A 24,495-nucleotide genomic window follows, 5' to 3' on the forward strand; every position below is an offset into this window, starting at 1 on the left:
GTTTTTATGTGTCTGACGTTGTCACGGTCTGGCTGGCAGACCGTGGGGATGTGGGGAAAGGAGGACCCAAAACGCAGACTCTGTGATGCAAACAGTGCTCTTTATTTACAGTGAAAAGGCTGTAAATACAATAACTCCCCGTTGCTCCCTCGAACCCCGTGTGCGTGCTTCCCTCCGATATCTGTGCTCGTGCTCCCCGCTGTTGTGTTTCTGCACCCCCGTGCGTGCTGCCTCTCCGGACCACTCCTCCTGTAGGGAAACCAGAGACGCAGCCGTCAACACTAACCCTCGGCGGGCATATACGCACAGCACAGACCTAAGCTAACACACACTGACTTGGTAAGATAACTCAATGATCCCGCGTCGGTGGGAGCTCCAAAACTCTCCTAAGTAGCTCCCCCGACGAGCCCTGATCAGCGGCAGGTGTGTGGCTTCGGGTGTGGCCAGTCCCTCCGCAGGGCCACACCCCTCAGGCCTGCAGGTGGCCGAGCTCCATCCTCCAGGCACACCCGCAGACATACACACCCATACCCATCGAGAGCAAGCAGAAACAGGAGCCTGCAGTGCTCCGGGCTCCACCTCCTGCAATTTCATAACCATTTAATTTATACATTTAAAAGCTGAATTTAATTTCTACATTAAGAAACAAAGCATGCTACGTTTGTGCTGATTTGAACAGCCAGCAGGCCACAGCCAGCAGACCCAGCCAGGCTCCACCATCAGCCAGCAGGCCACAGCCAGGCTCCACCATCAGCCAGCAGGCCACAGCCAGCAGACCCAGCCAGGCTCCACCATCAGCCAGCAGGCCACAGCCAGGCTCCACCATCAGCCAGTAGGCCACAGCCAGGCTCCACCATCAGCCAGCAGGCCACAGCCAGGCTCCACCATCAGCCAGTAGGCCACATCCAGCAGACCCAGCCAGGCTCCAACATCAGCCAGCAGGCCACATCCAGCAGACCCAGCCAGGCTCCACCATCAGCCAGCAGGCCACAGCCAGGCTCCACCATCAGCCAGCAGGCCACAGCCAGGCTCCACCATCAGCTAGCAGGCCACAGCCAGGCTCCACCATCAGCCAGCAGGCCTAGCCAGGCGCCATCATCAGAAATTCCGCTTCCGGGTCCCTCGTGGTGGCCGCCTCGTGCTCTCGCTTCAGTATGCCACCCAAGAAAGGCCCAACACCAGAGGAGGTTGAGGACATTAAAACCTCCCTCGGAGCGCTGTGCGGAGACGTGGCCGCAGTCAGGGCACAGCAGGAGCTGCTTCTGGGGCTTCTGGAGGAGGTAAAACAGCTACGCCTCCAAAATGCCGAGAAGGACAGACGGATCATGGATCTCGAGCGGCGGGTGGATGAGCTGGAGCAGTACACCCGTACGAACGACGTGGTCATCAGCGGTATTAAAATCAAGCCGCGCTCGTACGCGCGCGCGGTGGCCGGGAACGTCGGGGAGCCCAGCGACGAGGAGACCCGCTCGGTAGAGCAACATGTGGCGTCCTTCCTCCAAAGCAAGGGGATAGAGATGGACCTGGAGCACATAGAAGCATGTCACTCACTGCCCAGGAGGAGTGACAGACTGCCGGCCATCATTATGAGATTTGTCAATCGGAAGAACAAGGTCGCACTGCTGAAACAAGGACGCAAACTGAAAGGCACGGACGTTTTCATTAATGAGCATCTGACACGAAAAAACGCAGACATCGCGAGGAAGGCAAGGCAACTGAAGAAGAACGGTAAAATACAACATACATGGGTAACAAACTGTAAGATTTTCATTAAGCTAAACGGGACACCAGAAGAGGCAAAAGTACTGATAGTGAGGAACATGGAGGATCTGGACAAGTATAACTGACACCAATGTATCAATTACACCAGGAAATGACATGGACACGTTGAAATTAGTTCTTCAACAGAAAGTAATTGATCTAGATTGTGAATATAAGGAGCATAATATAATAGATCCAGAAATAGATTCTGAAAGTAACTTTCTCTCTTCTTTTGTTAAAAATTGTAATTATTTCACTCAGGAACAATATGAAAAAGAAATTAACCTAGACGGGAAGCTCTCATTAATTCACTTTAACAGCAGAAGTATGTACTCTAATTTTGATTTCATTAAGGACTATTTGCAACAATTTTCTCGCCCCTTTAGTGTTATAGCCATCACTGAAACTTGGTTCAATGTCGATAAAGGAATAGATTTTTGTTTGAATGGATATGATTTAAAATACATGAATAGATTAAATAAGGCGGGCGGCGGGGTTGCTATATATGTTCATAACTCTATAAAATATAATGTTGTAACAACTATGTCTATGGCTATTGATGGAATTTTGGAATGTTTTACTATTGAGATTATGAATGAAAAAAAGAGAAATGTTATAATAAGTTGTATATATCGGACACCCAGTTCAAGTATTGACACTTTTAATGAATGGATAGAAAAAACGTTTGCTTCGGTGAACCAAAAATTACTATTTATCTGTGGTGATTTTAACATTGATTTGCTAAATCCAACAAGGTTAAAAGCCATTGATGACTTTACTGACACAATGTACAGCTTATCACTATATCCAACAATAACAAAGCCAAGCAGAATAACTTCACATAGCGCCACTATTATTGACAACATTTTTACTAATGTCATGGATTTCCAAATTAATAGTGGTCTGCTTGTCTGTGATATAACTGACCACTTACCAGTTTTTACTTTGTGTGACTGTGATTTAAAAAAAATAGATACCAAGATCATGATAGCAAAGCGAACAATAAATGAAGAAGCAATTCATGCCTTCAATTTCGATTTAGCACAACAAGATTGGAGTTCGGTGTATGAAGAGTCAGATGTGGACAAGGCTTATGATAATTTTCTAGATATTTTTACTATGTGGTACAATAAACATTGTCCTGTAAACGAACACATGACAAAGAAAAAAAAGATAAAAAGTCCTTGGCTCACAAAAGGAATTATTAATGCTTGCAAAAAGAAAAACAATCTGTATAAACAGTTTATCAAAGTAAAAACAAAAGAAGTGGAACAAAGATATAAAGCATATAGAAATAAATTGACTGATATTATAAGAACGAGCAAACAACTTTATTATAGAAGAAGATAAAAACAATATAAAAGGAACTTGGGATGTGTTAAACAACTTAATTAAACAAGGATCTTCTGGAACATCATATCCTGAATATTTTACTGATGCAAATGGTGAAAATCACAACATGAGTAATATTGTCGATGGGTTCAATAAATTCTTCATAAATGTTGGCCCTGAACTAGCAGCGGACATCCCGTGTCATAAAAATGAAAATATCAGTAATATAAAATCAAATCCCTTTTCACTGTTCCTCTCAGCTACAAATGAGCAAGAAGTAATAAATATCACATTAAAATATAAAAGTAAGTCTTCAATGGATTATCATGACATAAATATGTCTGTAGTTAAACAGGTTATTCTGAATATTGCTAGTCCCTTAACATATATCTGTAATTTATCATTTCAGTCCGGTTGTTTTCCAAAAAAAATGAAAATTGCGAAAGTAATACCACTATATAAAAGTAATGACAAACACAGTTTTACCAATTATAGGCCTATTTCTCTACTGCCTCAATTCTCAAAAATTCTAGAAAAACTTTTTAATTCAAGATTAGAAAAATTCCTTGAAAAACATCAAATAATAAATGTTGGTCAGTATGGTTTCAGAACGCAAAGAACCACTTCAATGGCGATAATTGAGGCAGTAGAAGAAATTACTGATACACTGGATAAAAATAAATATGCAGTTGGTATTTTTGTTGACCTCAAAAAGGCCTTCGACACAATCAACCACTCAATTTTACTGGATAAATTGGAAAGATATGGTATTCGAGGGAAAGCTGGTAACTGGTTAAAAAGTTACCTAACAGGTCGGGAACAATATGTTAGCATAGGGCATTACCATTCAGAGAAACTTGGTATTACATGTGGTGTTCCCCAAGGGTCAGTGTTGGGACCAAAACTTTTCAATGTATACATAAATGATATTTTTGATGTTTCTCAAGTACTTAAACTCATACTGTTCGCAGATGACACCAACATATTTTTCAGTAGCGATGATTATACTGATCTTGTAATGACTGTAAACAGGGAGCTAAAATTAATAAAAAAATGGATGGACATAAATAAATTATCATTAAATATAAATAAAACTAAAGCAATGTTTTTTGGTAATTTAAAATATAATGTAGAATTACCAATTATCATTGAAGGTGTACCAATTGATAATGTGAGTGAAAACAAATTTTTGGGAGTTATAATTGATAACAAAATTTCATGGAAACCCCACGTCAGACACATAAAAACCAAAATTTCCAGAAGCCTCGCAGTTTTGAACAAAGTGAAACAATTCCTTGATAAAGATGCACTTCGTACTCTGTACTGTACCCTGGTTCTTCCATATCTTACATATTGTGTGGAAGTGTGGGGAAATACATATAAAAATACAACTAATCCATTAGTCACAGTATAGAAACGAGCACTGCGTATTATTCACAAGGCTGGTTATCTAGATCATACTCACAAATTCTTTCTTCAGGCAAAGTTACTTAAATTCCAGGATCTGGTTAATTACAATACATCCATAATTTTGTATAAAGCTTTTACTAAACTTTTACCGGCAAATTTACAAACTAGATTTGAAATTCGAGAAAAGGTTTATAATGTGAGAGGCTTTGGAGAATTCAAATTACCCAGAATTCGAACAACCCGTAAAGGCTTTTGTGTGTCTGTATGTGGTGTGAAAATCTGGAACAGTCTGAGTTTACAATTGAAACAATGCAAAAATATTCATAGATTTAAATTTCTCTACAAACAGTTGGTCTGGTCACAGTATACTCAATGATGGGTTTTAGTGTGCTCTGTAATGTCTGTCCTCTTACCATTGCTGGTATGGATTCCAAAATAAAAAATAAAAAATAAAGTGTGCGTATGTATGTACATATATGTACTTGTGTGTGTAGATATATATGTATGTATATGTATGTGTGTCTGTTACTTGTAGTTATTACTGCCTGTTACCTGTGGTAATGCAATTTATAATTTATATATTCTGTATTCAGTTATGAAGGCTCTGATTGTTGGTTGCGAGCTGCCGCTTAGATGCTTGTATCTGCCCGGGGCTGTTGATGGGTCTGTATGCAATGATGGGCATAGCTGCGGGAAGTTTATTGTTTTTTTTTTGTTGATGAGTGAGTATAGGGGTGGGATTTAATAAGTTTTCTTCGTCCCACTCCTTTTTCAGGCAAGTTTTGTTTTTTGTTTTGTGTATTTTATGTTCAATATAGGTATTTGTTGTGCCTGAAAATGAATAAATAAATGAAAAAATGAAATGAAATACCTCGCCTAAACATATGAGTGGGACACAGACTAACACAGCACAGAGAAACACACATATGTACACGCACAGAGAAGGGGAAACGACACCAAAAATACATAATAATAATACACAGGTCCATGACTGCCCAGGGATCCTGGGTCGCCCAGTCCCAGGACCCTGACAGACGTAGGGTTTCCATGAAATTTTATTATCAATTACGACTCCCAAAAATTTGTTTTCACTCACATTATCAATTGGTACACCTTCAATGATAATTGGTAATTCTATATTATATTTTAAATTTCCAAAAACATTGCTTTAGTTTTATTTATATTTAATGATAATTTATTTATGTCCATCCATTTTTTAATTAATTTTAGCTCCCTGTTTACGGTCATTACAAGATCAGTATAATCATCGCTACTGAAAAATATGTTGGTGTCATCTGCGAACAGTATGAGTTTAAGTACTTGAGAAACATCAAAAATATTATTTATGTATACATGGAAAAGTTTTGGTCCCAACACTGACCCTTGGGGAACACCACATGTAATACCAAGTTTCTCTGAATGGTAATGCCCTATGCTAACATATTGTTCCCGACCCGTTAGGTAACTTTTTAACCAGTTACCAGCTTTCCCTCAAATACCATATCTTTCCAATTTATCCAATAAAATTGATAAATTGGTAATAATAACTAACTGAGGAAATAAAAGTAAAACCTTTCAAAGTGCTGCAGAGAAAGAAAAGATTTCACTCTTGTCAGTCACCTTAAATGATAAAAACTGGACTTCACCACAGGCTCTAACTTGGCTGTCCAATTTAAAATCACTGTCCAACTTAAAACCAAGGTCAGTAATAACAGGTTTAAGATAAACTTCCAGGGGTCCCAAATCAACAGAGGAGAACTCACAAGGACCACTAGTTCAAAACACCAACACCTCTGTTTTCTTATCATTAGAATTTAAGAAGTTTAAAGCCAACCAAGCTTTAATGTCATTTAGACATGTCAAGAGAGGTTTTATGGAGATGCCATCCTTCTGCTTTAGTGGCAAATATATTTAACAGTCATCAGTGGAACAATGAAAACCCAAAGGCAATATATACAGTAAAAAGAGCCCTAAACTTGACCCCTGTGGGACGCCACATGACAGAGAAGCAGACGATGATTTGGAACCGAGAAGCTGACAGAGAAAGGTCTGTTTGCCAAATAAGACTAAACCAATTACGTGCAGTGCCACCAATAACCACTAGATCATTTAATCGAGATATTAGAATTTTGTCGTCTATTGTGTCAAAGGCAGCAGTCAGGTCAAGCAAGACCAGAACAACGTGGTTACCAGAATAAAGACCTTTAAGAATGCAGATTCTGTGCTATAAAGGGTTTTAAATCCTGATTGAAAAACCTCAAGGATGCCATTACATCTATAAAATATTTCAGTTGACACAAAACAATTTTCTCTAACACTTGGAAAGAAAATGCAGCTTGGAAATCGGTCTATAATTAGCTAAAACTGTGTGATCAAGGCCAGGTTTCCTAAGCAGTGGCTGCACTTCTGCATATTTGAAAATTGCAGGAACCACACCAGAGGACAGACTGCTGTTAATAATGTCAAGGACAGACTGCCCTATACTAGGAAAGATTTCTTTTAAAAATTGTGGAGGGAAAGGATCCTTGGGGGAACCTGCGGGGTTAATATGACACCCCGCATCCTGTGAAATGGAGAGAATCACCAACTCAAACTGAGTGAAATCAGCAGTGCAAGGGACAGAGACAGAGGGGTCAGAGTCAGGAGCTGTGATAAGAGGCCTGGTGCTGCCGACCTTTTCAATAAAAGGTGATCATCATGTCTGGCGATTATACCTCAGCAGAGACTTTGTTTGGTGAATGACACAGATCAGAAATAACAGAAACAGAAACAAACTTGGGAGTGACAGACGAGCAACCACGCACACCAGCGCCATCTTGTTACCAGTCAGGTTTGTTTCTCTGCAGCTTTACATGCAAAAGGGCAAAAAGGTTGACAGGTTTAGAGTTGTGCACCGCTTTATGGTTATGTGTGGTTGTGAGAGTAGCAGTGACATTAAAGACAAGTGTCTTGCAGGTGACAGAAATGTCATCTTAGTCTGCAGCAGTAAAACATCTACCTCGTGTGGAACTAACAGTGTCAAAGGGTGAATAAAACTATTTCCCCTGGAACATTGTACAGCTTGAGCCGCTGCATACTGACCTCACACGCGGAGGCAAAATACAAGCAACTGGATCGAATCTTTTAGGATAAAAATAGACTCCAAAAAATAGAGTGCTTGAAATGTACAAATGTACAAAATATTGTGTTCTAGAATGCCTGTAAACAGGCATTCAAGCCTTTGGCTTTTGTTACTGTTACAGGAGGGGTAAATCTGCGATGTCCTTTGGGAACATGGTGGGGTTTCCTTATCCTCACACTCTCTCCTGGTAGAAAAGAAGGTTTCCGTGCGTGACGCCTACCATCAGTGTAACGTTGCATTTTCAACTGATATTTCTGAACTGAGTGACGTGCAACGTCATCCAGTGGAGACACAGCAGGAGGCAAAGGGAGTACATCCAGTATAGTACGCATCTTCCTGCCATACAGGAGTTCATAGGGAGAGAGGGAAGTAGTTGCATGCGGTGTTGCACAGTAAACTTGAAGCCAGTCCAGCACAGTTGCCTTCGATGGTTTCGACTGCTGGATTGATGTCTGGATACAGGTGCGGAGGGCACGATGAAACCGTTCGATTGCTCCGTTTGCAGCTGGGTAGTAGACAGATGTTCTGCTGTGGGAGATGCCTCTATTCTGGAGGAATGAGGTGAACATTACAGAGGTGAACTGTGCATCATTGTCAGTTATGATGTTCTCTGGGTTGCCATGATGACTAAAGACAGATGAGAGGAACTGAATGACATCATCAGTAGTAGCATAAGGTGAAAAGGCAAGCTCAGGCCATTTGGAGTAGTAGTCAGTCAATGTTATGACGTATCTACAAGCAGGTATTGCAGTATCAAAAGGCCCAACAATGTCAAGACCAAGTTTTTTCCACGGTCCATCAGGCAGTGGGACGGGTTGGAGAGGAGCAGGATTAGTATGTGCAGTTTTGTCATTGGACTGGCAAAGGAGGCATGAGGTTATGGCAGACTGAACTTGTGAGTCCATTTTTGGCCACCAGTAGAGATCTCTTAATCTTTGTTTTGTGCGCACAATGGTGACTTTCATGTGCCAGTGCAATCAGTTTAGGTCTCACTGAAAGTGGTGCAATGAGCCTCGAGCCTCTGAGAACATAATCACTTAGGGTTGAGAGTTCATTACGGATTTTGTAGTAAGGTGCAAGCGTGACTTCAAGTGCTTTGATTGAGGCAGGCCAGCCACTTTGTATTTGTGAACGCAAAGCAACCAGTTCAGGGCAAGTTGAACAGGCAGAGTCAAAGTCCGCAACTGGAAGTGAGGACATGGCAGCAGAAACTTGGGCTACCATTTCATGATCTGAATCTGATGTGGAATGGCGAGAGAGACAGTCAGCTGTATAGTTCTGAGAACCTGGGCGGCAAATAACATCATAGTCAAAACACAGGAGGCGGGCAGACCAGCGGGCGATGCGCATGCCAACCCTATTAAACCCTTTGGTGCTCAGCAGCGTTGTCAGAGCTTGGTGGTCTGTCCGCAGAGTGAAACGTCGGCCCCACAAATACGTTCTCCATTTCTCTGCAGCCCACACACAAGCATAAGCTTCTTTTTCAACAGTTGAGTACTTTTGTTCTGTTGCAGACAGTGTGCGGGAAGCAAACGCCACAGGTTTTTCTGTGCCATCAGGTTGCACTTGAGCAAATACAGCACCAAGCCCATAGTCACTTGCATCAGTAGAGATCACAACACGCAAGGCAGGGTCAAACAGTGCCAGTGCAGGACTATTCACCAGGAGTTTTTTTACTTCTTCAAAGCTCGCTTGTGCACCTGAAGTCCATGTGAAAGTGTTCTTGTCGTTAGCACAGCCACACATAGGGGCTACAACAGTTGCAAAGTTTGGCAAAACTTGGAGTACCATGACACCAAGTCCAAGAAGGATCTCAAACTGAGGGAACTGAGGAGGATTAAAGGGGCAGCACAGCAGCGTTTTGGAAAATAGTGTAAAGGCTTTTCAGGAAGCTTTTAGGACGCTGTGAAAATACTGAATTTGAATAGTGGAGGCTAGAAGTAGTGAATGTATCCTTCCTCTCTATCATTAGATGGAGAGAGTGTACAAAGGCCGGCATAGTGGGTCTGTGGCCACTCTTGCTTGCACTTTTGCGTGTCCGTCAGCCAGCTGTGGAGAAGAGCAAAGTTTTTACATGCAAAGAGCTGTAGTGAAAAGCAGTGTTCCAAACAATGAAATGTGTCCACTCTTTGTGCTTTTCATGCAGTAATGTTTGATGTTTGAAGCTATTTCTGCTGTTGTCCCATTCCCGGTGAAATCCGCTGTCCCTCCAATCCCGATCCCAGTCCTCTTGCAAAGCAATCAGCATTTGTCAGACGCATCAGTCATTGGCGGTACTCAGACAGGATCCTGGACGACTACACGGGGGCATGTCTGGGGTGGCTAAAAGACCAATTGAAGGATGCCATGTTTACTGAATATGTGCCTAATTTTGTCAGGACATAGCTGGGTCCATTGCTTCTGCGTGCTCTATTTTCACAAGCAAAGGCCTGGCACCTTCTCAGGCGATCTCCATGCCGTGGCTTCTTCTCAAATCATCGTCTGGACTGCCGCAAAACAGCTGACCGTTGTCGACAGGATTCGAACCTGTGCGGGGAGACCCCAAAGGATTTCTAATCCATCGCCTTGCCCGCTCGACCACAACAACTACATTTGGCTGTGGAGCTACATACTTGAAAGACATACGTCTTCCAAGTCCTACGCCACACGTCTTTCAAGTAGGACGTGCACAACAACGGCCACGCTGGATTGTAAATGCGGTAGCTGCATGACTTTGGTGCGAAAGCTTGTGGTTTTGCAGTTCCGTGAGATCGGTGCAGCACAGCTGCGGTTGAAGCTAGCTGGTGTTAAGGTTCAAAAATTGAGGAAGGATACAAGAGGTGATCGAAGAATAACCACACTGATCCGGCCGGGTGAAGTCAAACGATGATTTTAATACACGCGTGGGAAGAACACTCTGTACGCAGACAGCAAGTGGTCTTCAACTTAATTAAAGCATACACAGATTTTTATAGCATCAGGGTTTGATTTACTGACGCCCCTTCATGCGTCACAGACAGGATATATACACACGTCAAATCAAAACCACAACGACTTTTAACACAGAACATCATCTTCTATTTTCATGGCTGGCCCTTCCTGTCTACCTTTCAGTTCTTGTCTTGTTCCTCTTTCATGCCGAGACAACAAGAAACGGTTCCTCTTTTACCGAGACACTGATTTGTAGAGTAATTTGAACTCAAGAGTTCTACGGAGTGTCGCTGCTAATGCCAACAGCTAATGGCGCTCGCAGCCCCTTCATAAACACCGTCCAAACGGACTGTAGATAGTTACTAACGTTAGCAAGCTGTAGATTCATGCGGCTGTGGATGTTAAATGCACAGTTAACGTTTCGGCGCATTTCTAAGCGAGGCAGAAGACTCTCTTATATAAAGTTCAAGCTTCCTCTTGACTCGCGCGTTTTGTGGGGGCCGGTTGTTGCTGAAAGTAAATCATCGGGGTGTCCCAAATTATAGTTCTCTGCCGCTGCGTTCAGGTGCTTTTGCCCGGGCTTCCGAATCAGTGTAAAAGGAATCAAACCTAAACTAGTTCGCTGCGCGTGTTCTTGAGATCTCCCCCCTTTTTTTTTTTTTTTTTTTGGGGGGGGGGCTTGTTTAATTGTAAGCCATGCTGTGTAATAGTCTGTGGACCCCTTTTTTTTTTTTTTTTTTTTTAAATACATCGTCCTGCAATATCAAGGATGGGCCTGAGTAACTGCTTTTTCCTCCTCACATCCAGGCTTTTAAGGACACCGGCAAGGCACCAGTTGACACTGAGGTTGCCATCCACCGCATCCGCATCACCCTCACCAGCCGCAACGTCAAATCTCTGGAGAAGGGTAATTAAGCTCAGATTTAGTTAATAATGTTGTGAGTTTAACCTGACCTGAGCTATGAGGACAAAAATTTGACTGATAAACCCTGATTTATGTATACGCTATTCTGAGCCACGGCTTGGAAAGCAAATCAAGGCAAAGTGATGACTGGCCGTGTTTTCAAGTTTTTGTGCATTTCTGCTCTGCAGTCTGCGCAGACCTGATCCGTGGGGCTAAGGAAAAGAACCTGAAGGTGAAGGGACCTGTCCGCATGCCAACCAAGGTACTGAAGACCATGGCTCAGAACTCTTATCTAACACCACATTGGAATAAATTGCTTTTTCTTGATTGCGTATCCTGAATGCTTGATCATTTTATTAAAGTAAAATGCATTTCTCTTCCTCCCTCCAGACTCTGCGCATCACCACCAGAAAGACTCCCTGTGGTGAAGGGTCCAAAACCTGGGATCGCTTCCAGATGAGGATCCATAAGCGCCTGATTGATCTGCACAGCCCATCTGAAATTGTCAAGCAGATCACCTCCATCAGCATCGAACCTGGTGTAGAGGTCGAAGTCACTATCGCTGATGCATAAATGACCCAGATTTTTCAATAAAGCAATGAATGAGGAAACTATGACGTGGTGGTGTTTGGGTTTGTGATGGTGGGAAACCTCAAAAGGGCCAAGTTTGCGATGAGTGTCTAGATGTTAATTGTAAACTTAAGCAAAATCTGCCTACAGGTACAAATAAAGGAACCTGAAAAAGCAGTCTTAGACGCTCACTGAATGGCTGTAGTTTTCAAAAGCAATAGATATAAATTTGCCTTTTATTAATATGTCTTAAAGGAAAGAAAGTGCCAAAGGTTTTACTAAGTTAAAATGAGTGTAAACATTTGTCAGTTGAAGAATTATTAGGGAAACCTTGAACTAAGGGGGCTAGTGAAATATGACAACTGTAAACCAGAGTTGGATGTCTCGAGACCGGTCTTCACTTTTACGTGGTCTTGGTCTTGCTTTCTCAGATCGACAAAGTGTTCAGGAGATTTGGAGTCAACCATGGGGGGTGGCTTACTGGGCTTAAGCCCGGGTCATTTTTTCAGAAGCCTTTTGGAGTGTAATTTGTTTCATAGTAAGATGCCTGACTGACAACTATAAAACAAAAACTACACACCATATTCCAAGCACATAGCACACAGTAGTAAATTCCCTTTAATTTTGGTATGATCCGAGCTCAGGCACTAGTAGACTGAGCACAACGCTTGCGCATGTGAGCAAGGGGGGAGAAGCTGCTCCCTGCGAGTTTACTGCAGACAGAGGAGAGCTTAAGTTTGACCAGGTACCAAAGCAAATCATTGGCACTGTTCTAATAATGTAAATATGACAATGTTTCACAAAAGATTGATATCAAACTGATCACTTGACCCATATTATGTTACTTGCTCTTCGAGTGAATCAACAAATGGCGAAATGAAAAGCCGAACAACAATAATGCTTTCTTTTTAGAGAGTCTTAGCTTACATGTGTGTTTATTTCATATTTTCAGTTGTTACCCTCCACGGCTAAACAAACTAAATCGGTTTCAGATATGTACTGATGAACACAACAATGGCCATAAGGAGCTTCTTTCAAAGAAAAAACTCAGGTAGATGTTATTTTATGTATTATGCTTTGGATGTTGTTCAGTATATTTCTATGCAAAACAAGAGGAATTTCAATTCACAGCAGTATATTCACAGTTGAAACCAGATCTTTACATAAACTTTAGAGAGAAAACATAGAAACATTTTTTTACTGTTAAACATCAATTTAGAGTAAACTTGTTTTGTTTTAGATAAATAAATATTGAAATATCTTTTGAATTAGTTAAATGTCAGAATAAAAAGAGGAAGCTGTCTATTTTTCATTACTTTCATCAAATTTAGGAGTACATATACACTAAGTTTATTGTTAATTAATAAGAAAACTCCAGACGATTCCATTCTGAGCTGAAGAAGCTTCTGACAGGTTCGTAGAGTCCATGTGAGTAAATTGGTGGCACAGCTGTGGATGCATATAAGGCAAAACACAGAGCCTGTTTCTTTGACATGGGAAAATCAAGAGATGTCAACCAAAACACCAGGAAAAGAATTGTGGAGCTCCATGAGTGTGGCTCAATTTTGAATACAATTTGGTGCCATTTACAATTAAGAAATACAGACAATTTACTCTTAAATTTAACAAATATGTTTTTATATTTATTAATCTAAAAAATAAACATTTAGTCTGATTCGATGTTACAATTAAAAACGTTTTTGTGTTTTTATCTGAAGAGTAAATGTCTGGTTTCAACTGTATATTTGATGATGTTGGTGTTTGGCTTGATTGTCAGCACAAAGAGGGAGAGAGAGGAGCAGAGAGGGAGAGAGAGGACAGAACAGAGATGGAACAAGAGCAGGTGACACACATGTTAGTCAAATGGTTGTTTGCTAAAACTCATCAGAACATGTATCTAGTACCTTGTGTGACTTCTGAGATACCATTTGTTACTTTTCAAATTCTATATTTATTAAGTTATGCAGGCTTGTTTGCACAATAAGGCTAAATAATTATATAAGCTGCTCTGAATCTAAATAGTGGACTTTGGTAGAATTAAAAAATAAGTGTAGTGCAGGTCTATGATGATTTTTAGTGCTACTATCATCTAGTTTTGATTCTGGTTCTGTTTTGGTTAAGTCCTCAGTAGTCCTGATTTTGAACTCTTGTAGTCCTGTTTTGATTCCCGATCAGTTCTGGGTCTGTTTGAATTGGGGTTTAGTCCTCGTGTCTTGATACAGTTTAAGGTGTCCTGCATATGTGATATTTATTTTTTCCTATATGAAGTCATTCTTTTTTGAACAAAACTCAAAACAGAGCCTATTAATCTATCAGTCATTTCTACCCTCGCTTTATTTTCTTTCGCTGCTCAGCTCTCACACAGTGCCTCAGCTGTGCTCCAATCCCTCCATATTGTGGCCAATCACATGCGAGGATATAGGATAATATCATTGTGTGAAAAACAGAGAGGGTGAGAGACGTGCTAAAGCAAAAAGACATAAATATGCCTGACACCCGTAAACGAAGCAGCATCTGGCTGCAGTTTAAAGACTTTTTTGTCTGTCTCTGTCTCGTCTCGACTTGGTCTCGACTTGTTCTTAGTCTTGTCTTGGTCTCGATACCCTCTGGTCTTGGTCTTGGTTTAGGCGGTCTTGACTGCAAGTCTAGTTGCACCAGTGGTGCCATGAGCAGTATCTATCTGCTGCTCATCAGCTGCTATGCCGTGGTTATTGTCACAATGTGGTGTATTTGGATCACTCGATCCTAAGTGGATATGGATATGATCCAGGATTGGATGTTTTGTAAAAAATTTGAAAGGAACAATTGTTCCTTTCCCCTTTGCTGTGTACTCTGCTGATGCTGTTTTCAAAACCTACCACACTCATGTACAGTATCAGTGTCACACTGAGATATTTCAAAGATAATAATAATACATTTTATTTGAAAGCGCCTTTCAAAACACTCAAGGTCACTGTACACATTAGAATAAAAAGCAACATAAAAACAAGCAGTTTACACAATCGTAAAAGCATAAGACATAAACTAATTTAAAAGAGCAGAGTGGAGAGGTTATGTGGGATAAGCTATTTTGAACAAGTGAGTTTTGAGTTGGGACTTAAAGAGAGAGAAGGAAGAGATATTTCTTAAATCAGGAGGTAGGGGATTCCAGAGTCGTGGAGCAGAGCAGCTGAAAGCCCTGCTCCCCATGGTGGCAAGACGGGGGGAGGGGACGGAGAGTGAAAGGGAAGAAGTAGATCGACGTAGTAGTAGTACAACGAGATGGGGCGGCGATCTTAACCAGATCAGAAAGATATGGAGGGCAGAGATGATGAATAGCCTTAAATGTGTACAAGAGTATTTTGAAATTGATACGATATTTGACCGGGAGCCAGTGAAGCTGCTGCAGAACAGGAGTGATGTGGTGGATAGAAGGGGTCCTGGTGATGATACGGGCAGCAGAGTTCTGGACGCGTTGAAGCTTGTGGATGGATTTTTGAGTATAAAAATAACCTGAATAAATACAAATAAAGGGAAAGAGCTGTCCAGACCTCTGTCTCTGACCATCTGTGTTAACACTTGAAATCGGAAACATGTAAATGTAACAAACATGTTAAAACATAAGAAATCAGGAAGGGGCAAAAAAAGCATTTTGCTAAAAAAAGATTTAGAGCAGAAGTTTTTAAAATGAAGATATATTGCATTTATTTACAATTAAAAACACACAGAGCAGAAAGTGTGTTACTGTTTTACATCCACAGACACACAAGAAAAGAAGCCGGCAACATGAGGTCAAGTTATGGCAATTTTATTTGTGTATTTCAGTACATGTATTCAGAATAGAGTTTTTAAAAACAAACAAACGTCCCAAGTCAAGTTTGGGGGGATTTTTGTGAAAGAAAGGTTGAGAGAGGGGGAAGGAGGAAGAAACTATTGCTCTCCTTAAACTTGATGCTGCTGGGTCAGTTTTTTCTCAGCAGTCTGCTCCAGAATCCACTCCTGTCCTCGGCTTTCTTTTCTTTTTCTTTTGCCTTCAGCTCTTTTAAAGTTTTGTTTAGCTGCTCCTCGGCGTCTTTAAATGCTTCTTTCAGCTGCTGTTTGGCCAGTTTGACTTTCTGTTTCAGGAGCTCTTTAGCTTCCTTTTTGTGCTTTTGCATTTCTTTAAGTGCATCTTTGCAGCCTTTCTTGGTCACCTCAGAGGCTGTCGTTTCTTTCTTGAATACCTTCAACTCAATTTTCTCTTCTGCAAGTTCTTCTTGCACTTTCATCAGTTTCTTCTTCAGAGTTTCACTTTCCTGTTTTGCCTCCCATTTTCCATGTGTCTCCTTTTCTATTTCTTCCTCTGTTTCCAGCAACTTCTTCCTCATGTTTTGAGTGAAACTCTTTGTATTTTCCATTTCTTTCTTTGCTTCCTGTATTTTAAATTTCTCTTCCTCCAACACTTTTTGAGCTTCCAACAATTCTTTCTTCATATTTTCAATCTCATTTTCTGCCTCATGTTTACGTTTTTTCTCCTCTTCAAGTTGTTGCTTTACATGCAGTAATTCCTTCCTGAGTATTTCAGCTTCAGCCGTTACATTTTCAACTGCATTTTCCTTTTCTCCCCTTCAAAAGCTTCCTGCACCTCCTGTAATTCCTGCATCACATTTTCTGCCTCCTTCTTTGCGGTTTGATATTTATTTTTAGCTTCTTGTGCTGTGCTTTTCTCTTCCTGCAATGCTTTTTGGGCTTCCAACAGTTCTTTCTTGATGTTTTCATTCTCATTTTCTGCTTGTTGTTTTCCCATCTTCTCTCCTTTAAGCTTTAGACCCACATGCAGTAATTCCTTCAATACTACTTCGGTTTCAAACTTTGAATTTTTAGCTTCTCCTCTTGATTCTTCTGCCACTTCTTTTAATTTGACATTTTCAGCCTGTATTATTTGAAATTCTTCTCGTAGTTTAATCAGCTCAGACTGTTCTGTACTGTATGGTGACGCACTCACCAATCCTCTTCTCGATCTCCCTTGATTCATTTTGGCCTTTTAAACAAAGGAACCAAAGTTTTGTAGAGAAGTGAAGTTTTCGATGTGTTTTTTTCTTCAACCGTCGTCTGTCCTGCACAGAGATGCTGCTGTAGATGTGTCTCTAGCTGTGTCTGGATAAAATGAACAATGCTGTAACTAAGTGCTTGTGTTGCACAGTTCTACGAAACATTCCATTCCATGCATGCTCCGCCCACATGGTCAGGAATGTCAGGTGCTGCATCACCAAATGCTGCTCCCGTTGCCTAGCAATAACAGCTGTTTACTTTTTGGGGTCTGGTTCATTATTTAATAAAGAAAACATGTCCAAGTATTGCAACCATGGTGCTGAGGCTCAGTGCATATTCTAGCCTGCTGTGTGGGTGGGCAGCTAGAAATCACTGGTGGGCAACATGAGAGAGGAGAAAACTGGAGCAGCCAAGCAGGGAGCTGCAGGTTGCTGGTTTGAGTCTCTGTTCAGATGCTGGTGTCTCCTCTCTCTGAGATGTTTGCAAACAGTCCCAGATAAAACAATAAGGATAATAAACAAACACGTGACTAAACTAACAATTATGACACTGATATGTTTCATGTGATGGCCTCTATACAGCAGTCACTGCAAGCATCCACATCAGCACACTTACGTTTCTTTAAGCAGGCGTGCTGGGGTCCTCCTAAGGAAAGTTTGAGAACTTCATTTCCTTCATGCTGGTGAACTTTTTACCAAATATTTTCATCAAAGCTTCTCCATCACTGACAGCGATTGTTTGGATCTTCACACTCATCTCCATGAACCCTAAAAAATGAGTTTCACTTTGCTCATATAATGCCAGGAGTGTCTCCATATTCCACAAACGTCTATGCAAACATGTAACAGTATCCCATATTCATATAAATATTATTGATATTATAACAAAAGCTGTCTCCACCACAATTGTCCCAAGTGCTTTTTTTAAAACAGGATTTTAAACCAGAGGATTTCCCTAAAGCTTAATTTTTTTAATATTTTGTAGACAACAACAGAATCATTTCAGAAAAACTCAAAATGACTGGTGTCAATATTATTTGCCCCACAAAAAAGGTCAAATATAAAAAAATATTGCAAATATTGCACAGTGAAAAGGCACTACAGCTCAGTTGTTCCCACTCGCCTTTGTCCTCCTGTTTCCCCTCCCTCTCCCCTCCAACGAAGAGTTAAACAGTTTGATGGCGTGTGGGACAAAGGAGTTTTTAAGCCTGTTGGTTCTTGACTTTGAGAGAAGCAACCTGTCGCTGAATAGGCTCCTCTGATTATTTACGAGCATGTGCAGAGGATGCCCAGCATTTTCCATAATGTCCAGCAGTTTCTTTAATGTCCTTTTCTCTCCCACTATCACCAAAGTGTCCAGCTTCATGCCGACCACAGAGCTAGCCTTCCTGATTCGTTTTTCCAGCCTGGATGAGTCCTTTGCTGTGCTGCTCCCCCAGCTGTTTCTGGTTCTGTTTTGGTTAAGTCCTAAGAAGTCCTGATTTTGAACTGTTGTAGTCCTGTTTTGAGGGGAGAGATGATGAATGGCCTTAAATGTGTACAAGAGTATTTTGAAATTGATACGATATTTGACCGGGAGCCAATGAAGCTGCTGCAGAACAGGAGTAATGTGGTGGATAGAAGGGGTCCTGGTGATGATACGGGCAGCAGAGTTCTGGACGCGTTGAAGCTTGTGGATGGATTTTTGAGTATAAAAATAACCTGAATAAATACAAATAAAGGGAAAGAGCTGTCCAGACCTCTGTCTCTGACCATCTGTGTTAACACTTGAAATCGGAAACATGTAAATGTAACAAACATGTTAAAACATAAGAAATCAGGAAGGGGCAAAAAAAGCATTTTGCTAAAAAAAGATTTAGAGCAGAAGTTTTTAAAATGAAGATATATTGCATTTATTTACAATTAAAAACACACAGAGCAGAAAGTGTGTTACTGTTTTACATCCACAGACACACAAGAAAAGAAGCCGGCAACATGAGGTCAAGTTATGGCAATTTTATTTGTGTATTTCAGTACATGTATTCAGAATAGAGTTTTTAAAAACAAACAAACGTCCCAGGTCAAGTTTGGGGGGATTTTTGTGAAAGAAAGGTTGAGAGAGGGGGAAGGAGGAAGAAACTATTGCTCTCCTTAAACTTGATGCTGCTGGGTCAGTTTTTTCTCAGCAGTCTGCTCCAGAATCCACTCCTGTCCTCGGCTTTCTTTTCTTTTTCTTTTGCCTGCAGCTCTTTTAAGGTTTTGTTTAGCTGCTCCTCGGCGTCTTTAAATGCTTCTTTCAGCTGCTGTTTGGCCAGTTTGACTTTCTGTTTCAGGAGCTCTTTAGCTTCCTTTTTGTGCTTTTGCATTTCTTTAAGTGCATCTTTGCAGCCTTTCTTGGTCACCTCAGAGGCTGTCGTTTCTTTCTTGAATACCTTCAACTCAATTTTCTCTTCTGCAAGTTCTTCTTGCACTTTCATCAGTTTCTTCTTCAGAGTTTCACTTTCCTGTTTTGCCTCCCATTTTCCATGTGTCTCTTTTTCTATTTCTTCCTCTGTTTCCAGCAACTTCTTCCTCATGTTTTGAGTGAAACTCTTTGTATTTTCCATTTCTTTCTTTGCTTCCTCTATTTTCATTTTCTCTTCCTCCAACACTTTTTGAGCTTCCAACAATTCTTTCTTCATATTTTCAATCTCATTTTCTGCCTCATGTTTACGTTTTTTCTCCTCTTGAAGTTGTTGCTTTACATGCAGTAATTCCTTCCTGAGTATTTCAGCTTCAGCCGTTACATTTTCAGCTTCTTGTGCTGCCAACTGCATTTTCCTTTTCTCCTCTTCAAAAGCTTCCTGCACCTCCTGTAATTCCTGCATCACATTTTCTGCCTCCTTCTTTGCACTTTGATATTTATTTTTAGCTTCTTGTGCTGTGCTTTTCTCTTCCTGCAATGCTTTTTGAGCTTCCAACAGTTCTTTCTTGATGTTTTCATTCTCATTTTCTGCTTGTTGTTTTCCCATCTTCTCTCCTTTAAGCTTTAGACCCACATGCAGTAATTCCTTCAATACTACTTCGGTTTCAAACTTTGAATTTTTAGCTTCTTCTCTTGATTCTTCTGCCACTTCTTTTAATTTGACATTTTCAGCCTGTATTATTTGAAATTCTTCTCGTAGTTTAATCAGCTCAGACTGTTCTGTACTGTATGGTGACGCACTCACCAATCCTCTTCTCGATCTCCCTTGATTCATTTTGGCCTTTTAAACAAAGGAACCAAAGTTTTGTAGAGAAGTGAAGTTTTCGATGTGTTTTTTTCTTCAACCGTTGTCTGTCCTGCACAGAGATGCTGCTGTAGATGTGTCTCTAGCTGTGTCTGGATAAAATGAAAAATGCTGTAACTAAGTGCTTGTGTTGCACAGTTCTACGAAACATTCCATTCCATGCATGCTCCGCCCACATGGTCAGGAATGTCAGGTGCTGCATCACCAAATGCTGCTCCCGTTGCCTAGCAATAACAGCTGTTTACTTTTTGGGGTCTGGTTCATTATTTAATAAAGAAAACATGTCCAAGTATTGCAACCATGGTGCTGAGGCTCAGTGCATATTCTAGCCTGCTGTGTGGGTGGGCAGCTAGAAATCACTGGTGGGCAACATGAGAGAGGAGAAAACTGGAGCAGCCAAGCAGGGAGCTGCAGGTTGCTGGTTTGAGTCTCTGTTCAGATGCTGGTGTCTCCTCTCTCTGAGATGTTTGCAAACAGTCCCAGATAAAACAATAAGGACAATAAACAAACACGTGACTAAACTAACAGTTATGACACTGATATGTTTCATGTGATGGCCTCTATACAGCAGTCACTGCAAGCATCCACATCAGCACACTTACTTTTCTTTAAGCAGGCGTGCTGGGCTCCTCCTAAGGAAAGTTTGAAACTTCATTTCCTTCATGCTGGTGAACTTTTTACCAAATATTTTCATCAAAGCTTCTCCATCACTGACAGCGATTGTTTGGATCTTCACACTCATCTCCATGAACCCTAAAAATTGAGTTTCACTTTGCTCATATAATGCCAGGAGTGTCTCCATATTCCACAAACGTCTATGCAAACATGTAACAGTATCCCATATTCATATAAATATTATTGATATTATAACAAAAGCTGTCTCCACCACAATTGTCCCAAGTGCTTTTTTAAAACAGGATTTTAAACCAGAGGATTTCCCTAAAGCTTAATTTTTTTAATATTTTATAGACAACAACAGAATCATTTCAGAAAAACTCAAAATGACTGGTGTCAATATTATTTGCCCCACAAAAAAGGTCAAATATAAAAAAATATTGCAAATATTGCACAGTGAAAAGGCACTACAGCTCAGTTGTTCCCACTCGCCTTTGTCCTCCTGTTTCCCCTCCCTCTCCCCTCCAACGAAGAGTTAAACAGTTTGATGGCGTGTGGGACAAAGGAGTTTTTAAGCCTGTTGGTTCTTGACTTTGAGAGAAGCAACCTGTCGCTGAATAGGCTCCTCTGATTATTTACGAGCATGTGCAGAGGATGCCCAGCATTTTCCATAATGTCCAGCAGTTTCTTTAATGTCCTTTTCTCTCCCACTATCACCAAAGTGTCCAGCTTCATGCCGACCACAGAGCTAGCCTTCCTGATTCGTTTTTCCAGCCTGGATGAGTCCTTTGCTGTGCTGCTCCCCCAGCTGTTTCTGGTTCTGTTTTGGTTAAGTCCTAAGAAGTCCTGATTTTGAACTGTTGTAGTCCTGTTTTGAGGGGAGAGATGATGAATGGCCTAAAATGTGTACTAGAGTATTTTGAAATTGATACGATATTTGACCGGGAGCCAATGAAGCTGCTGCAGAACAGGAGTAATGTGGTGGATAGAAGGGGTCCTGGTGATGATACGGGCAGCAGAGTTCTGGACGCGTTGAAGCTTGTGGATGGATTTTTGAGTATAAAAATAACCTGAATAAATACAAATAAAGGGAAAGAGCTGTCCAGACCTCTGTCTCTGACCATCTGTGTTAACACTTGAAATCGGAAACATGTAAATGTAACAAACATGTTAAAACATAAGATATCAGGAAGGGGCAAAAAAAGCATTTTGCTAAAAAAAGATTTAGAGCAGAAGTTTTTAAAATGAAGATATATTGCATTTATTTACAATTAAAAACACACAGAGCAGAAAGTGTGTTACTGTTTTACATCCACAGACACACAAGAAAAGAAGCCGGCAACATGAGGTCAAGTTATGGCAATTTTATTTGTGTATTTCAGTACATGTATTCAGAATAGAGTTTTTAAAAACAAACAAACGTCCCAAGTCAAGTTTGGGGGGATTTTTGTGAAAGAAAGGTTGAGAGAGGGGGAAGGAGGAAGAAACTATTGCTCTCCTTAAACTTGATGCTGCTGGGTCAGTTTTTTCTCAGCAGTCTGCTCCAGAATCCACTCCTGTCCTCGGCTTTCTTTTCTTTTTCTTTTGCCTTCAGCTCTTTTAAGGTTTTGTTTAGCTGCTCCTCGGCGTCTTTAAATGCTTCTTTCAGCTGCTGTTTGGCCAGTTTGACTTTCTGTTTCAGGAGCTCTTTAGCTTCCTTTTTGTGCTTTTGCATTTCTTTAAGTGCATCTTTGCAGCCTTTCTTGGTCACCTCAGAGGCTGTCGTTTCTTTCTTGAATACCTTCACCTCAATTTTCTCTTCTGCAAGTTCTTCTTGCACTTTCATCAGTTTCTTCTTCAGAGTTTCACTTTCCTGTTTTGCCTCCCATTTTCCATGTGTCTCTTTTTCTATTTCTTCCTCTGTTTCCAGCAACTTCTTCCTCATGTTTTGAGTGAAACTCTTTGTATTTTCCATTTCTTTCTTTGCTTCCTGTATTTTAAATTTCTCTTCCTCCAACACTTTTTGAGCTTCCAACAATTCTTTCTTCATATTTTCAATCTCATTTTCTGCCTCATGTTTACGTTTTTTCTCCTCTTGAAGTTGTTGCTTTACATGCAGTAATTCCTTCCTGAGTATTTCAGCTTCAGCCGTTACATTTTCAGCTTCTTGTGTTGCCAACTGCATTTTCCTTTTCTCCCCTTCAAAAGCTTCCTGCACCTCCTGTAATTCCTGCATCACATTTTCTGCCTCCTTCTTTGCGGTTTGATATTTATTTTTAGCTTCTTGTGCTGTGCTTTTCTCTTCCTGCAATGCTTTTTGAGCTTCCAACAGTTCTTTCTTGATGTTTTCATTCTCATTTTCTGCTTGTTGTTTTCCCATCTTCTCTCCTTTAAGCTTTAGACCCACATGCAGTAATTCCTTCAATACTACTTCGGTTTCAAACTTTGAATTTTTAGCTTCTTCTCTTGATTCTTCTGCCACTTCTTTTAATTTGACATTTTCAGCCTGTATTATTTGAAATTCTTCTCGTAGTTTAATCAGCTCAGACTGTTCTGTACTGTATGGTGACGCACTCACCAATCCTCTTCTCGATCTCCCTTGATTCATTTTGGCCTTTTAAACAAAGGAACCAAAGTTTTGTAGAGAAGTGAAGTTTTCGATGTGTTTTTTTCTTCAACCGTCGTCTGTCCTGCACAGAGATGCTGCTGTAGATGTGTCTCTAGCTGTGTCTGGATAAAATGAAAAATGCTGTAACTAAGTGCTTGTGTTGCACAGTTCTACGAAACATTCCATTCCATGCATGCTCCGCCCACATGGTCAGGAATGTCAGGTGCTGCATCACCAAATGCTGCTCCCGTTGCCTAGCAATAACAGCTGTTTACTTTTTGGGGTCTGGTTCATTATTTAATAAAGAAAACATGTCCAAGTATTGCAACCATGGTGCTGAGGCTCAGTGCATATTCTAGCCTGCTGTGTGGGTGGGCAGCTAGAAATCACTGGTGGGCAACATGAGAGAGGAGAAAACTGGAGCAGCCAAGCAGGGAGCTGCAGGTTGCTGGTTTGAGTCTCTGTTCAGATGCTGGTGTCTCCTCTCTCTGAGATGTTTGCAAACAGTCCCAGATAAAACAATAAGGACAATAAACAAACACGTGACTAAACTAACAATTATGACACTGATATGTTTCATGTGATGGCCTCTATACAGCAGTCACTGCAAGCATCCACATCAGCACACTTACTTTTCTTTAAGCAGGCGTGCTGGGCTCCTCCTAAGGAAAGTTTGAAACTTCATTTCCTTCATGCTGGTGAACTTTTTACCAAATATTTTCATCAAAGCTTCTCCATCACTGACAGCGATTGTTTGGATCTTCACACTCATCTCCATGAACCCTAAAAATTGAGTTTCACTTTGCTCATATAATGCCAGGAGTGTCTCCATATTCCACAAACGTCTATGCAAACATGTAACAGTATCCCATATTCATATAAATATTATTGATATTATAACAAAAGCTGTCTCCACCACAATTGTCCCAAGTGCTTTTTTAAAACAGGATTTTAAACCAGAGGATTTCCCTAAAGCTTAATTTTTTAAATATTTTATAGACAACAACAGAATCATTTCAGAAAAACTC

The 24,495-nt window shown here is 40.8% G+C and overlaps 2 protein-coding genes and 2 non-coding genes across 4 annotated transcripts in view; 3 read left to right on the plus strand and 1 right to left on the minus strand.

Annotated features, from left to right (window-relative positions):
- Window positions 1-24,495, plus strand: part of LOC113028755 (leukocyte elastase inhibitor-like) — a 373,460-nt gene that overhangs the window by 205,364 nt on the left and 143,601 nt on the right. The window lies entirely within an intron of this gene.
- trnas-aga (transfer RNA serine (anticodon AGA)) lies at window positions 10,130-10,211 on the minus strand. Its single transcript has one exon. It is a non-coding gene; the product is annotated as a tRNA-Ser (tRNA).
- Window positions 11,318-12,052, plus strand: LOC145431076 (small ribosomal subunit protein uS10-like; the record flags this gene model as incomplete). Its single annotated transcript, XM_080306410.1, has 3 exons — window positions 11,318-11,441; window positions 11,627-11,700; window positions 11,829-12,052. Coding segments are annotated over 3 exons (381 nt in total), but the record flags the coding sequence as incomplete, so codon positions are not given.
- On the plus strand, window positions 11,490-11,555 carry LOC145431217 (small nucleolar RNA U54). Its single transcript, XR_013911596.1, has one exon. It is a non-coding gene; the product is annotated as a small nucleolar RNA U54 (small nucleolar RNA).

The sequence above is a fragment of the Astatotilapia calliptera genome, chromosome 9, assembly GCF_964374335.1.
Source record: "Astatotilapia calliptera chromosome 9, fAstCal68.1, whole genome shotgun sequence".
Taxonomy (NCBI): domain Eukaryota; kingdom Metazoa; phylum Chordata; class Actinopteri; order Cichliformes; family Cichlidae; genus Astatotilapia; species Astatotilapia calliptera.